Below are 13,581 nucleotides of genomic sequence, written 5' to 3'. Positions count from 1 at the left end.
GCATATAAAATGTTCCACTTGAAAAATATGATATTCTAAAACAGGGATAGTTTTACGGTACACATAAATTTGTGTATACATTCCTCGGAGGAACAGCTGGCTTTGCCTACGTATAACTTGGACAGCAGCCGACGCGAGCTGGCCGAACGAGAAAAGTCCACCTCAACAATCGGACGAGTCAGCGGCACAGCGATTTTGAATGAAAGAATTTAATGTGTCGGTAAATTCTCCTGACGCGATGGATCTTTAAGCCGACGCTTGCCTGAATGCAAAATTTGCTGATGCTGGAACAAGGAAAAATAATATACGGTATGAATTTTCAGTTTAATGAAAGAAAAGTATCAAGGATAAGTAAAAGTCATGTAAAATTATTTAGCGCGGTGGAATGCAGGGACTTTGAAACCCCGTGAAACAACATGTACGGTTCCCTAACCTTCCACAGCATCCGGTGTCATTACTTAGAAAACCTTTAACGACCATGGTTGAACAGAAGAGAGAATTGGGCGATGTTAACGTGTGACCGAACGCATTGTTGAAAAGATCGGCGCGATTAGCAGCCGCCTAGAACGTTTTCCGGACTTTTTACCTATCTGAAGAGTCAGTCGTCTAATTTTCGGGCAATTAAGCGGCGGGCGTGCGTCGAAACGTATCGAAATATGTAACAAAACACGTGTTTGGGATAATTTGGGAATGCCCCGAAGAGCACTGGCTCTGAGCTGATCTTTGGGGAATGCAATGGGATCGAATTTATGTCAGTCGCTTAACCGGCGAGACCGGCTCTCCTCGCTCGCTGCGAGATAAAACGCATTAGCGTCCGCTTATTTATAGGCTCGGCCACTAATTTCAGCGTCCAACAATTTTTCAATCCACTACTTCAGGGACGGAAAGAGGCTCGAAACTCAACGGTAATTTATTTAGGATTCTTTCCTCGCCCAGCGTATCATTCGATCCGTCAGCAGGTAAAACGATTTCCTGTTGTTCTCGAAAACTATCAACCGACTTGACACTTACCAGAGAGAACGTAAACTTTGTTAATTAACGCGATTTTATACGGCAAAATAATTCCGTCTCAAACGGTGAATACAAATAGTTTCGAGGACCGTTTAGTGGCAGCAAGCCATTATACAAGACTTGGGTAATTTACATTCACCTGTAATCCGCCTACGCCCATGCATGCCTGCATACAGCTTTCGTTAGCCAAAGTTTAAACACTTGACATTGCCACGCTTCGGTGGAGCCGAATCTGAATTCTATTTCACGCGTTACATTGTCGTAAGTGGCGTTATGTCAACGATACCTGTTGCCCAAGGTGTAACTATATAAGCGGTGCAAATCATTTCTAAAATCAGAACGCTCTTCGACGGTCAGTCGCTCCGGTAAGCAACCTTCGAGCCGCGATGTCCTTCAAGCTGATCATCTCCGTCGCTTTGCTCGCCGTCCTGGCCCAAGCCACGTTCGGCCACAAGGCGTACTCCTTCCAACACCACCATGGACCCGTTGTGGGACACCATCAGCCTGTCCAGTGGGTGGACAAGCACGGTCATCACCACCTGGACTACGTCGCTCATCCGAAGTACTCGTTCGCCTACGGAGTCGAGGATCATCACACGGGCGATTTTCACGGACAAAAGGAACACCGCGACGGAAAGAATGTCGCCGGTGAATATTCGCTCAAAGAACCAGGCGGCAATGTGCGCACGGTGAAGTACCACGCCGATAAGGACGGCTTCCATGCCGTGGTCCACAACAGCGGTGGAAATGACCACTCTGGCGCCTACGCTCACGGTCATTAGAGTCCTGCGATGTCGTTAGCCGTTTACGAAGTTGTTCACTATTGCTGTACTGCACGATGTTAATTAATAAACTGAATGTTTCATAAATTTCTTCATCTTTTCCTGAGCTCGTCTACCACTTTCTCAAAGATAATAATTCTTCAGAACCAGTCTAGGTATCATCTGTATTTGTAATTATCTGAGGATTAGAATTGGCGGTATATGTATCCTGTACAATTGCAATGTTTTATCTGTCCGATGTGGAGTTTTCTTCTGAACTGTTTGGTAATCCAGACTTCTGTTCACGGCAATTGGGTAATTGAACTCTGCGCTTCGACCACCTGAATGGTAATGAATAGAAAATGATACGTTGATTCACTGTGAGAATAAAACAATTTTCGCATGTCACAAACATCCTGGAAAACATCATTCGATGCACGATACTTTAATTGGCTCTAGGACCAATGACCATTCTGCTATTCCTGTATTTCCGTTCGTGGTTTCAATTTCAAAGCATCGATTTCGTGATCATTTCGAAGCACGCGAAAAATTATGCTGTTTATTTGTAATGTTTTTGCACACATGAAAGCATCTCGGAGTATCCTTTTACGACTGTAATATTATATTATGATTAGAGAGGTCATCCGAAGATTTTATCACGTCTGAACGCGCCGGGACTGAAAATAAATTGTGTCGCCTCCCTTTGGAACACGGAAAAAGCCTGAATTATCTGTGAGGAAACTCTGTTTCTACAACTCGTCTATTTACTCGGGAGTCGACCGTCTCTTCCGACCCTGCAGAACAGCCTGGCCATCCATTTCAGATTTGTCGAATTGAATTCGGTTTCGCAACGAGGTTCGCCGGCTCCCTTCTCAGTGTTTCTCCCGTTTCTCCCCCAGAGAAGGGTCCGCTTTTTATTTCGCGCTGTATTTTCTTTTCCCCGTCTATACCCTTTTTTCGCTTTTGTCTTCGACGCTGGTTGTTTTTCTGTCTTGTACCTAAGGCAGCGTTGTGTCGGTTTTCTCGTTTCTGGGATCAACTGCATCACCGGCTTCTTCCTAAACTTTTTACTATCGCCAACCAATTCTGGAGTCGTGCTGCTACGATCGTGGGTATTCGATGAGAGGAGTATTTTGATTCAGAAAAGAACTGGGTGTAATAGCGTTTTTTTCCTAACGGGTAAAAGTGATAGCCGCATATAAGTCACGAAGAGGGTATAAATACGATACTGAACCGATTTCTAGAGATATACGTGCCAAGTATTTCGCATTTTATCGTCCATACCACACCGTACAAAGAAAGATGTCGTGCGCTTTATACTTACATTATATTCCACTTTATATAATTTCGCTTCCCAGAGTTGAAATCCAGATTCAGGTGAACATTTCACCACTCGGATGTCCCCAGTTTTAGCCTGGCCTCACTATGCGCGACTCTTTCGCAATTTGTGGTAATATGCTAATGTCGAGCCAGTCCAAACACCGACTACCATAAGCGGATTAACGGACGTTTTCTCTGCCTTTCAGTCACATGTGAAGATTTCCACTTCGCTTATTTAGCTACTCCTTTGGCCTCAGTTCCCGTTGATTTTCATAGTACTAAAGTATTTTGCAGATCTTGAGGATGAGAACTACCTGGCACCTGTGATTCTTGGAATGTCCTTATCAATTCACGATCAGTATGTAGCACAAAATCTGTAGTTGTCTCGGAGATGGTTAATTTTTCAAAATGCATGTCTTGAGATCTGACTGCGTTCGTTGCTGGTTCTTGAATGACGTTGGTGCTTTTCGGGCAAGTTGGAAACGATGAATTGGGCGAATGCGGCCATTCGAGTTCGATTCGTACCAAGGTTCTCCGCAGAGGTCAGTAACGATACACGTATGGTCTCGAATGAGAGGTCCAACCCACCGCACCGTAATACATTGAATTCGATAAATCAAAATACCCTCTGGCGAGGCGTTGCGGAGCTTGCGTTACGTGACCCGCCGTCTTTATCTCGCCTTAATTGTTTCTCAGATCGGCAAACGCCCACGCCGGTGTTTTTTCAGCGGGTAAAAAGAAACAGACACATACCTCGTGCGCAACATATTTTCCTCGGCCGAATAAAGGCAAGCATTGGATTCGACAGTTACACGTATTGAAAAGTGGTGCAGCTCTGTTTTACGAGCAATATCACCGGGGCAAAGAAACCCGAAGTATTGCGGAGCGAAAGAAAAGTGACGAATAAATACACGCGCTCCACTTTTTACTAGTTTTTAAAGTCGATGAAATATGCTTATCCACATGCCGCCTTACGTCAACACACGTACACACGTTATATTCAGATCTATTCCCGCTCATAGAAGCGTGACAATTGTCTATATTACCGGACCGCGTAACGAGCGTTACCTAACTTAAACCCCTGAACAGTATATAAATGTTACAAATTTCCTGATCGTTAGTCACAATCGACACAACCTCCCGACTGCGATCACCATGGCTGTCAAATTAATCCTCTCCGTCGCTTTGCTCGCCGTCCTGGCCCAAGCCACGTTCGGCCATAAGGCCTACTCCTTCCAACACCACCATGGGCCCGTTGTGGGACACCATCAGCCTGTCCAGTGGGTGGACAAGCACGGCCATCACCACCTGGACTACGTCGCTCACCCCAAGTACTCCTTCTCTTACGGGGTCGAGGATCATCACACGGGCGATTTCCACGGCCAGAAGGAGTACCGCGACGGAAAGAACGTCGCCGGTGAATATTCCCTCAAGGAACCAGGCGGCAATGTCCGCACCGTCAAGTACCACGCCGACAAGAACGGCTTCCACGCCGTGGTCCACAACAACGGCGGTAACGATCACTCCGGTGCCCGAGGTCATTGGTAACGCGCGGATGACCACTGGCGGAGAGTTGTTGAATCGTTGCTTCTTGTATACCGTTAATATTACCCGAATAAATCATTTTTACAGTTGAAACCATAATTATAAGAGTTTTTTCATTTACCGCGCGAATTAGTCATATGGGAGATAATCGATCGCTTCAAATTGTCGATACCTACCCCCGGTTCTCGGTGCCGCCGTAGAAGACGCGCTGTTCCGCTAACATATCCGTGGCACAGGTTCTGTCCGTGCTGCAATTACGTGGCGGTTATCGTGAGTCCCGCGGAACCCGCCAGTCACTCTCCATTGTTGTTCGTTTTACCGAGAGGAATGAAGTCGTCGGTTGAAAAAGGGGAGGGGCTCGTAATTTATGATAATGTGGAGCAACGTGTTTGCTCATTTGAATAATTAATGCAAAATACACCCTAAATAACCTGCAGCCCGTCGTTCGAAGCACCTGCGACGTACGTGGCTGCGCCATTGCACTCCTTAAAACCGGCCGGGTCTTGTGCAAAACGGCAGAAATTTCGCCAACTTTCTCATCTGCGAAGGATTTGCCTCATGGTGCTCGAAGTTGAAAACAAAGTTACATCGGCATCTCGCAAGGCGTCGCTGATCGGCCAAGAGGACGCGTCATGCGCTCCGTTATGCGATCTAGGCGTCGCACGACGCGTTGACGAACCCCTGGACGCGTCGGCGACGTTTACATCGGCGAGGAGGTAAGTTTTTAATCTCCTCGTTTCAGACGGACGAGCCAGCGGGTGTCATCGTGAAGCCTGAGGACCCGGGGACGCCCCTTCGGTTTCCCCGTCGAAGTGACGGTGTAAAAAAGGTAAACACGTGTTGGCCCGTGTCTGGTCCAGCCGGTGACGAGTGTGAGCGTCCCCGTCGATTATTACACCCGGGGATTTACCCGTCATGACGCGGACGCGTAAGCGGATCGTGGCCATAAATTTTTCCCACGTACAAAGGACAATGGAAACGGTCGATCGTCCGAATCCTCGTGTGTGTATAGGAACACATACCGCGCACATATTTCCTACGATATCGAGAAGAGCCATAGCTTTGCGCTTCTTCCCTATCGGCAGCAATCCCGTCAAGTGCCACTTCGCATCCAGCAGGGTGTTCTCTGATACCTTGGAGCGTGAGAAATTAAGTTTCCATGGCTCAAAGAAAGCGAAAATATCGCTCGATGGTCCGTGAATATTCGTCTTAAATTATGTCGGCTGAGGTTTTCCGCCGTCTCGCCTAGAACTAGGATCGTTTCGGATTTCCCGACACCTTTCCTTCGTCTTTCTTTCACCTTCACCGCACCGAAAAAGATCTAGGGTCCGCTGACCAGGGACTTCCCCTAATAAGCCTCGTATATGTTTCACCGATCAACAGAGATTGCGAATCGGAACGGTAGGACGGGTCATTGCTACAATGGAGATCGGACAAGTGGATAGCGGTGCCGAATTTGTACCGGCTAAACTGCGGATTTGGGTGGGTACAGCGGCACAAAGGCAGGCTGTGATACGGACAGAAACTTTCCACGCACGAACCGAATGATATCGAGCCATTGTATACATAGTGTAACTTTGTATTAACGCGCAGCGCCGCTTTGAAAGAAGCGGGAGAAAAAAAGGAAGAGGGAAAAGCGAGGGCCCGCGGAGTGATCGAATGACAATGGCCGATTATTGGACCGTCGTTCGAGCTGTTCTGTCGAATGGAAAAACCGTCTTTTAGCCAATCACGCGAAAGGGTATATCGGGTATTGGGCGAGGCTATTTCCACAATTTTCGCTTCGTCGCTTCGTGGCCGATGCACATATATTAACCGCATCCCCAGTAGCAACGGGATGCGGTCGTCTTTCCTTCTACCTCGGCTAGAATTTCCAGAGGTTTCAGGGGTGGAAAGCCGCGCAGCGGCAAGGTTAAATTCGCCAACCGAGGTCGAGGAGGATATTTATTAGCCGACGTTGCTCCGGAGATTGCGGCCGCCTGAGGTAGCCATCGGCGCTTCAGTATTTAAGCTATTTATACGAGACAATAGCTCTGCCGACGGCAACGGGTATCGCCAATAACCTGAAATATTACCTGCTAACCACCGACCATACTCTCGCACGGTATACCGGCCGCGTATCCGGCATCGCATCGCCTTACGTTCCGTGCACACACTCGAACATACCTGAACAGATACGCGCTTATGGGAGGCAGACCGCAATCCTGCGGCTTACGCTGATCTGGCTATCGCGTCCAATATGGCCCAGAGTTCACCCCGTTCGCCCATTTCGGGGGCATCTACCTCCGACTCGAACCTATTAAGTAACGCCCTGGACCTTGCAGGTTTACGACGATCGACTAAACCGGCCCCGGAAAGGCCCGGGGCTGGTCGCCCTCTTCCAGCCTTGATATTCCTCTAATCCTGTTACGCCGGTTTGCATAGCGGAAAAGTTTTACCCCTCTTTTTCAACTGCACGAGAAACTCCTCTGTCGTTGCAGGCTTTTCCAGACTGCGATGCTGCAGGGGTGGGATCAGGGAATAGCTGTCGTTACTAAAGTTGTAGTACAGAATTCTATTACAGTCCTCCCCCCCTTTTTTTTTTGTTATTCAAGAGTCATTATAACAACCGTAATTTAATTTAAACTTGCTGGTTTCTTGTCCTTTACATTATTATCTGTACTTGCCGAGAAGTAAGTATAAAGAATATACAGGGAAATTGCAGCGAGCTTTTTTGTAAAACTATGACGAAAATCGTTGCGACTGAACTTTCATAGCGGTCTATCTCGACGATGATCCTTTTTCCACGTGGCGGGTGTGTGAATCGGGTGTTTTTGAGGGGGGTTCGGTTCAGCTTCTTGGTATTTTTGGAAACCTGAACATCGGAGTTCTCTCCTGCGGGGTTCATCTTTCACTCGCGGGCGAAGGTTCGAGAGTGCCGAAGGAAATTTAAGGGTAGATAAATAGGCATCCAGCTGAGGAACCCGAGGGACACGCGGGAGTGCGCGAAATTTTATATTTCCGTTCTCCGTTTTCGTGATGATGGATTTGTGAAGGCAAGACGGATCTCAAGTCACACCTTTCCGCTCGCGGTTGCTGTTTAAAAAAGCTATACGGTGCTCGCTTTTGTTATCTGCGAACCTATGCCAATGTTTTTATTCGAAAAATAGTATTCTTTGAATCCTCTATCACTCTGCGACGCACTAATTTATATTTCCCCTGCAAGACAATAAACGAAAAGAAAATCGGTGAAATTGAAAAGAAGTGAAGAAAACTAGACGATCAATTTCAATTGTGGAAAAATCCTTCCGCATGATTGATAGTTCTCCGCGCGGGGACGTCAAGAAGCCCGCACGAATGTTTCGGGTGGTTCCGATCGAAACCGCGTGATTATAAGGTCTGCAGCACGTTGGTCGTTGATTGAGGAGTCGAAAAGTGAGAATGCGCTGGGGGAGAGGGAGAGAGTGTATGTGGCTAAAAGCTCGTCTAGTCGAGCCTTTCATGTATAATGTATGACACGGCCTTTAGCCGTCATATTAAGTCTGGGTTACGTTCGTCGCGCGTGAATAGAGCGCAGCCCGTGAAAGGACAATTGAAATTACGTAACTTCTAACTCAAACAAACGGCGTCGTAACAAGTTACAGCAGTTAGTCGAGAATACGATGGCGCGCACGACCGGCGTATGGCTTAAGGTGGTGTAAACTCGCGGTTGCATTCATCTCCATAGAAGATATGCTCGGGGTCTGAGTAAACGACCGGGTTTCTCCGTGACCCGGTTCCGCGCGAGGTTGAACAGGTCTAGGCCGGGTATTCCGAGGGATCCCCCTGTCTTATTAAAGCGGAAGTCGTCGAGCGTCCCGCCTGACGAGCCTCGACTCCCCAATTAACAACGCGTCGCATCCGCAATCTCGCGCCGAGCGTTCAATCGATCTTGCAGTGAACTTGGTCCATTCGACTCCTCGTCTCGTTATACCATTCAAATGAGTGATTTACTCCAGTAGCACAGGTCACATCGTCCAAGTGCCGCTCGAGATTCCAGTCTCATTTCACCCGGGCGCCCGGCATGCAATTACGATCGAGTCTGCCCCGATCTTTGGCAACCTAAAAGAGCTAGGCGGTGGATTCTCGGAAGGTGAGCCAGTACCTCAACCAAGACGTCCACCCGCTGTGTCGGCGTCTCTAATGATCCCGTCCCCACTTTACAACCGGGAGTATCGTCTCATTACCCTTTCTCTAGTGTCCCGTGGCTCGTTCGTGGAGCGTACCTATTGTCGGGACCACCGCGTAAAATGATTTTTTAACAGGGATTCAAAGCCGGCGGCGGAGCCTCGGCACCGTTAGAATTCGAATCCGTGCGGCAAGGAATGCCGCGTGGATAGTTTCACAGCTGTTAGACCTTTCTCGCGAATGATGAGGTCGAGCGAAGGGCGGGAAATCATGAAGCCGGATTCATCGTCCTCAGGTCTGACGAATTTCCGGTTGACGCGATGTCTGGATACATTAATATATATATACCTGCCTGCCTGGGAGGTGCACTCATGAATTATGCATGAGCAAACGGGTCGGGTATTAATTGACCTCTAAAATACACACGACGTTCTGCTTCCGTGGAACGTAGAATCTGAACTAAGCGGCAGTTTGGTGAGGGGGATTCCCTAGAGGGTGTGTCTATGAGGACCGCCCCGTCTGTGTTGTCTGCGGGTCGACTCTGGATGGGCGTTGGTGCGATATGTTCCCGGCTTAATTAAGTGCTTGTCCGCCGATCTAAGCTTGTCTGCAACAAACTCTGCACTCAAGTACGAAATCAACGTCTTCGGAGGTCCGCGTTGCGGTCCGCCTTCCGCAATGCAGTCAGATACTCGAGTCCAACCACAGTGAGTTCACGCGTCTCACAGGGAATTTGGAAAACCATGTAAATTCCTAATCATCTGATGATAGAGAAACGGAAGAACAACAAAAACGCAAGTGATACATGCCGGCGTGCACGCGGATGGGCAAGGCCGAAACACCGAATGTACGGATGCCGGTGTCTGCCCAAAGCCCTTTGTATCCCTGGGGTTTTGTTGGGAAATGCCCGGCCGGTGCTACTTTGTCACCAAACTTGTTACGTTGGACCATCGTTACACACGGTGGTGACCCCTCGACTGTTACATGTACGACCGATCCGGCCACGAGGGACGCTTAACTAAGTTCGCGACCCGAAATTGAATGAGTAGGGGAATATTTAATTAAACCCACGTCAAATCGTACTCCGGATTCTGAAGCAAAAAGATGGCCTCCGAAAGGTCATCCAACGTGGAAGGGCGCGTCGTTTGTTACATTTATATACCCGCAAATTCCAGGGTTTTGCACTTTCTTGTGTCAGTCACACGCCGGCACTTTTCATTCATTTCATGCACGCAGTTACCACTCGGCGATATGTCCAGGCAAGCGTTGTTTGTATAATAATCCACTCTAAAACTGAAAGAATTAACGTTCTCGATGATGGTTCGTACACATTGCTATACTATTCATGAAGTCTGACACGTATAATACATCCAGTCAACTCTGATCGGTATCTCGATCCTCTTCGTAATCTCGTGAGTATACGAATGTTCTGTTTTTGACAGGGTGGTATGAAAAAAGTATAACAAGGTCAGTTTCAACAGCGTTCATTGTATCGCTGAGGAAGAAGATTAGGAAGAATTAGTTTTTCTCGAAGAGACACCCTGTATACTTGTACTTCCGAGGCTCCTAATTCCAGAACGTCACTCCGAAAAGCAACGGGATGAATAATAGTGCCAGACCGCCGCACTCCCGCACCTTCTTGGTTCCATTCGTTTCTTGGGTATGTATATATACAGGATTGCCAACATGTGTTGGAATTATTATTTCAAAGATTAATTGATCCAGAGCCCTTTGCTTTCTAACCTGTCACGAAAAGGCTACCATCTGCTCGATCCATTCCCACTGATATCACCCGCACGTTTCATCAATTAATATTGTACCTGCAGAATTTCCTGGCGTTCCTTTCTCATCTGACCACCTAGCAGGTGTTCGAGACTGAGACTTTGATTTCGATACCAGATAGCGGTTATACATTCAATGCGTGTATCGTTGGGTCGGAGCGACGAGACATGTCCGTATTGTGATCGATAGCTGCTGAGCGAGTGATATCAATAATTTGATACAGATCAAAATACGGTGTAACCCCTGCGCAAGGGGGACCGAATTTTCTTGGATATGTTCACCGGCTCGTTCAATATTCACGCTCGCGTCAGAGCTAAGCACGTGCGAGCGTGGTTACGTTCCCGGAAAGGCGCGGGGGCTTTTTGTACGTCATATATGCTGGGTGGAAAAATCACACCGTTGGAATCCAGATTGAAATTGAAGTCCCCGTGTCGCGTTATGTTACACGCTTTTATCCAGGCGCGTGAAACGAAATTTGTTAGCCGTCTGCGCGTTCCCGAAGGGAAGACCAGTTAAGAATAATTCCATATGTCACGGAGCTAGGGGAGCCTTGGTCACGCTAGAGACGATTCTAAAACTCCGTATGTATCTCTTTGCGCATCAGCCCGGTACGGGGCCTGTACCGCGCCCTAATGGATAAACCTACAAATTAATAATAATTATTTTGATTGAGCATTTCCGTGTCCATTAAATTGCTGTCAGTTATAAACTGCCTCTTGCAGGAGGAGTCTGATTCCTAAAACTGTCTACCAATTACCACGCTCGTCAGACCTAAAAGCTAAACAGTGTTAGAAGCAGAACGTTTAATTATATTCACGTGTCGGGAATTGTGTAATTTGACACGATGACTTCAAAATCATTCCAACTGCCTGCGGTTTAAGTATTCAGCTACGCTCTCCATCTCAGGCACGTGTCCAATTTTATCCGTCTAGATTACGAATCGATAGTCAACCGTTGTTCCTCAATTACGTTGATCGAGCTTAACCGTCCGACGAATGTTCCGAGAAAATAAAAAGAACTTTTTCCCGACCGCAGATCGCGTGACTTGAAAAAATTATGTAGCTAGCAGATGATGCGCGTTAGTTATTCTAGATCGGCGATTTTCAATCGGATCATTGCAATTTAAGGTTTTCGATAAAAGAGCAAGGCCTACGCCGGCCACATTCAGCCCACGGCGACGGCCACGTGTTCTTAAGTGTCCCCCAAAGCGGCCTGAATGGCTGGTGAAATGGGACCTCAGACCCGAAAGCCCCCTCCACAGCGCTCCTCTTCTGCCCCTGTTCGTTGTTGCCCTTCACCACCAATAGCAGGTATGTGCCACGGAGTGTAGTAAGACGTTATTTGAACCCTAGCATTGTTAGTTACGCACGGACAATGGGGCAGCTGAAGAGCTGGGCACAACATTGAGACATGTCGGTTGTTATTCGTGTCACCGGAGACACACCCCTTGATCGTTATTACAAAAATATTTGAGCCCTGTTGCTCGGTAATTCTTTCACAGTTGCAGAAAGCTCCGGCACGGGAGCATTGCAGAGTTTTATTTCTCCTCTTCTCTCCCTCCCCTTTTATCCTCCTTATTTTCCTCTGTCCCAATACTCGATTGATGCGGGACACGGTGCTTTATACGTAACACGGAGGAGTTCTGAATGCCAGGGGAAACACTCTCGACTAAAGATGTTTCACCGGATACCGAGCGCGTTGGGCACCTACCGTTCCTCGTATTTCAGCGCATGTTTCGCAATCTGAGTTATTCAGCGTGCCTAGCTTTGGGTGAAGGTCAAGAGAGCTTCAAGCCTTGTGGCCAAGCGGGAGAAAACCTTTCTCCGGTCCAAGGAACCCGACTCGGATGCTGATTTCACAACTGCGTATCCAGGTTTGTAGGACGAAGTAGTGCACATTCACGGGATATAATCACCGTCGGTTAGGTATACTAGCTGCAGCTGTAATGGTGGAAAACTGTATCCGAAATGAACCGGCGAATATTAGACAACGGAATTCATTACGCCCCTTCGAATAGGATTTTTGTCTTCATTCTTCAACAGTTGGTATTGAAAACTTACACACCGCCAATGCAGCGGCCCCCGCCAACCTAGAAGCTGGAAGAAACTGCAGAAGAACTCAGCAGGTTGAAAAAAGAGAAACAATAACATAATTTTCCTCTCCCTTCGCGGTATCAATGGTATAATGGGCTCCGTGGCACAATGGCCTTCGGCCCCTCGGAAAATGACGGTGCCACCAAATTAAACTCGGAAAGGTATAAAGATGAAAAATGATTCGTTGGTTGGCTGCAGGGCAGCAGGGCTTCTTAAAAGCCGTTAAATATCGCGCGAGACACGGGCCAGTGTGCCTCGATGATTCAGGTATTTACGGACAATACCAAAGAAATTGGCTTTTCGGGACCCCGGGGCCTCGGCACGCTCCCTAGGAGGTCCCCCATCTTTCCTACGAAACTGAAAAGCGTCGTTGCTTTGGGTCCGCGAACAGTTCGCCCTGACACGTGAAACTCCATTCTGCGTTCGAAGTGCTCCGTCTTCTTCGTCTCCCGCTTAACGGTCACGCGAATCTCGGTGGCCCGGATTCCCACGGCTGAATTGGTCGAATTTCTTCACCCCGTCGAAACGGCGATGATAACAATGTGTCACGGCGCTAATTCGGGTGCGCGGGCATTGGTTCGCCGGTTTGGGGTGCTCATTGTTCTTTGATGGAAGAACAATGCCGCGTTGAGTGCAGCGGGACGGAATGACATTACGCAAGATGAGCGAACCTAAACGATCGGAGAAATTCCAACCTGCGAGAGGCATTTGGACGGATGCAATTGTTCCGCTGACATTTTCGTGGGTGGCAAGCCAGCCAGGTTGACCTTATTCGCGCTCCCCCCGATCCCCATCCCCTGCCTCTTGCATCCTGCATTGAAATGTCACCGACTAAACTATGTCGGCCAAAGTGTTGCGTTCCGGGCTCAGAATTTCGTTAATAACAACCACTCGCCCTGCTCCGCAGTTAGGATCCGTTGTTC

The 13,581-nt window shown here is 48.0% G+C and overlaps 2 protein-coding genes across 2 annotated transcripts; both read left to right on the top strand.

Moving 5' to 3' along the window:
- The first annotated feature begins 1,353 nt into the window (after nucleotides 1-1,353).
- Nucleotides 1,354-1,880, top strand: LOC124301808 (cuticle protein 19-like). The gene has a single exon (XM_046757242.1). It carries the CDS (start codon nucleotides 1,398-1,400, stop codon nucleotides 1,791-1,793), a length of 396 nt encoding a protein of 131 aa, XP_046613198.1. The 5' UTR covers nucleotides 1,354-1,397; the 3' UTR covers nucleotides 1,794-1,880.
- A 2,340-nt stretch (nucleotides 1,881-4,220) lies between these two features.
- Nucleotides 4,221-4,736, top strand: LOC124301807 (cuticle protein 19-like). Its single transcript, XM_046757241.1, has one exon. It carries the CDS (start codon nucleotides 4,248-4,250, stop codon nucleotides 4,638-4,640), a length of 393 nt encoding a protein of 130 aa, XP_046613197.1. The 5' UTR covers nucleotides 4,221-4,247; the 3' UTR covers nucleotides 4,641-4,736.
- The last annotated feature ends 8,845 nt before the right edge of the window (nucleotides 4,737-13,581 follow it).

Source organism: Neodiprion virginianus, chromosome 4 (assembly GCF_021901495.1).
Source record: "Neodiprion virginianus isolate iyNeoVirg1 chromosome 4, iyNeoVirg1.1, whole genome shotgun sequence".
Classification (NCBI taxonomy): Eukaryota; Metazoa; Arthropoda; class Insecta; order Hymenoptera; family Diprionidae; genus Neodiprion; species Neodiprion virginianus.
The sequence above is the reverse complement of the archived record's forward strand: the minus strand, read 5'-3'. Positions and strand labels throughout refer to the sequence as shown.

Bases quoted from the DNA above. Each gene is read 5' to 3' on its own strand.
- LOC124301807 (XM_046757241.1), top strand. From the start codon at position 4,248: ATGGCTGTCAAATTAATCCTCTCCGTCGCTTTGCTCGCCGTCCTGGCC.
- LOC124301808 (XM_046757242.1), top strand. From the start codon at position 1,398: ATGTCCTTCAAGCTGATCATCTCCGTCGCTTTGCTCGCCGTCCTGGCC.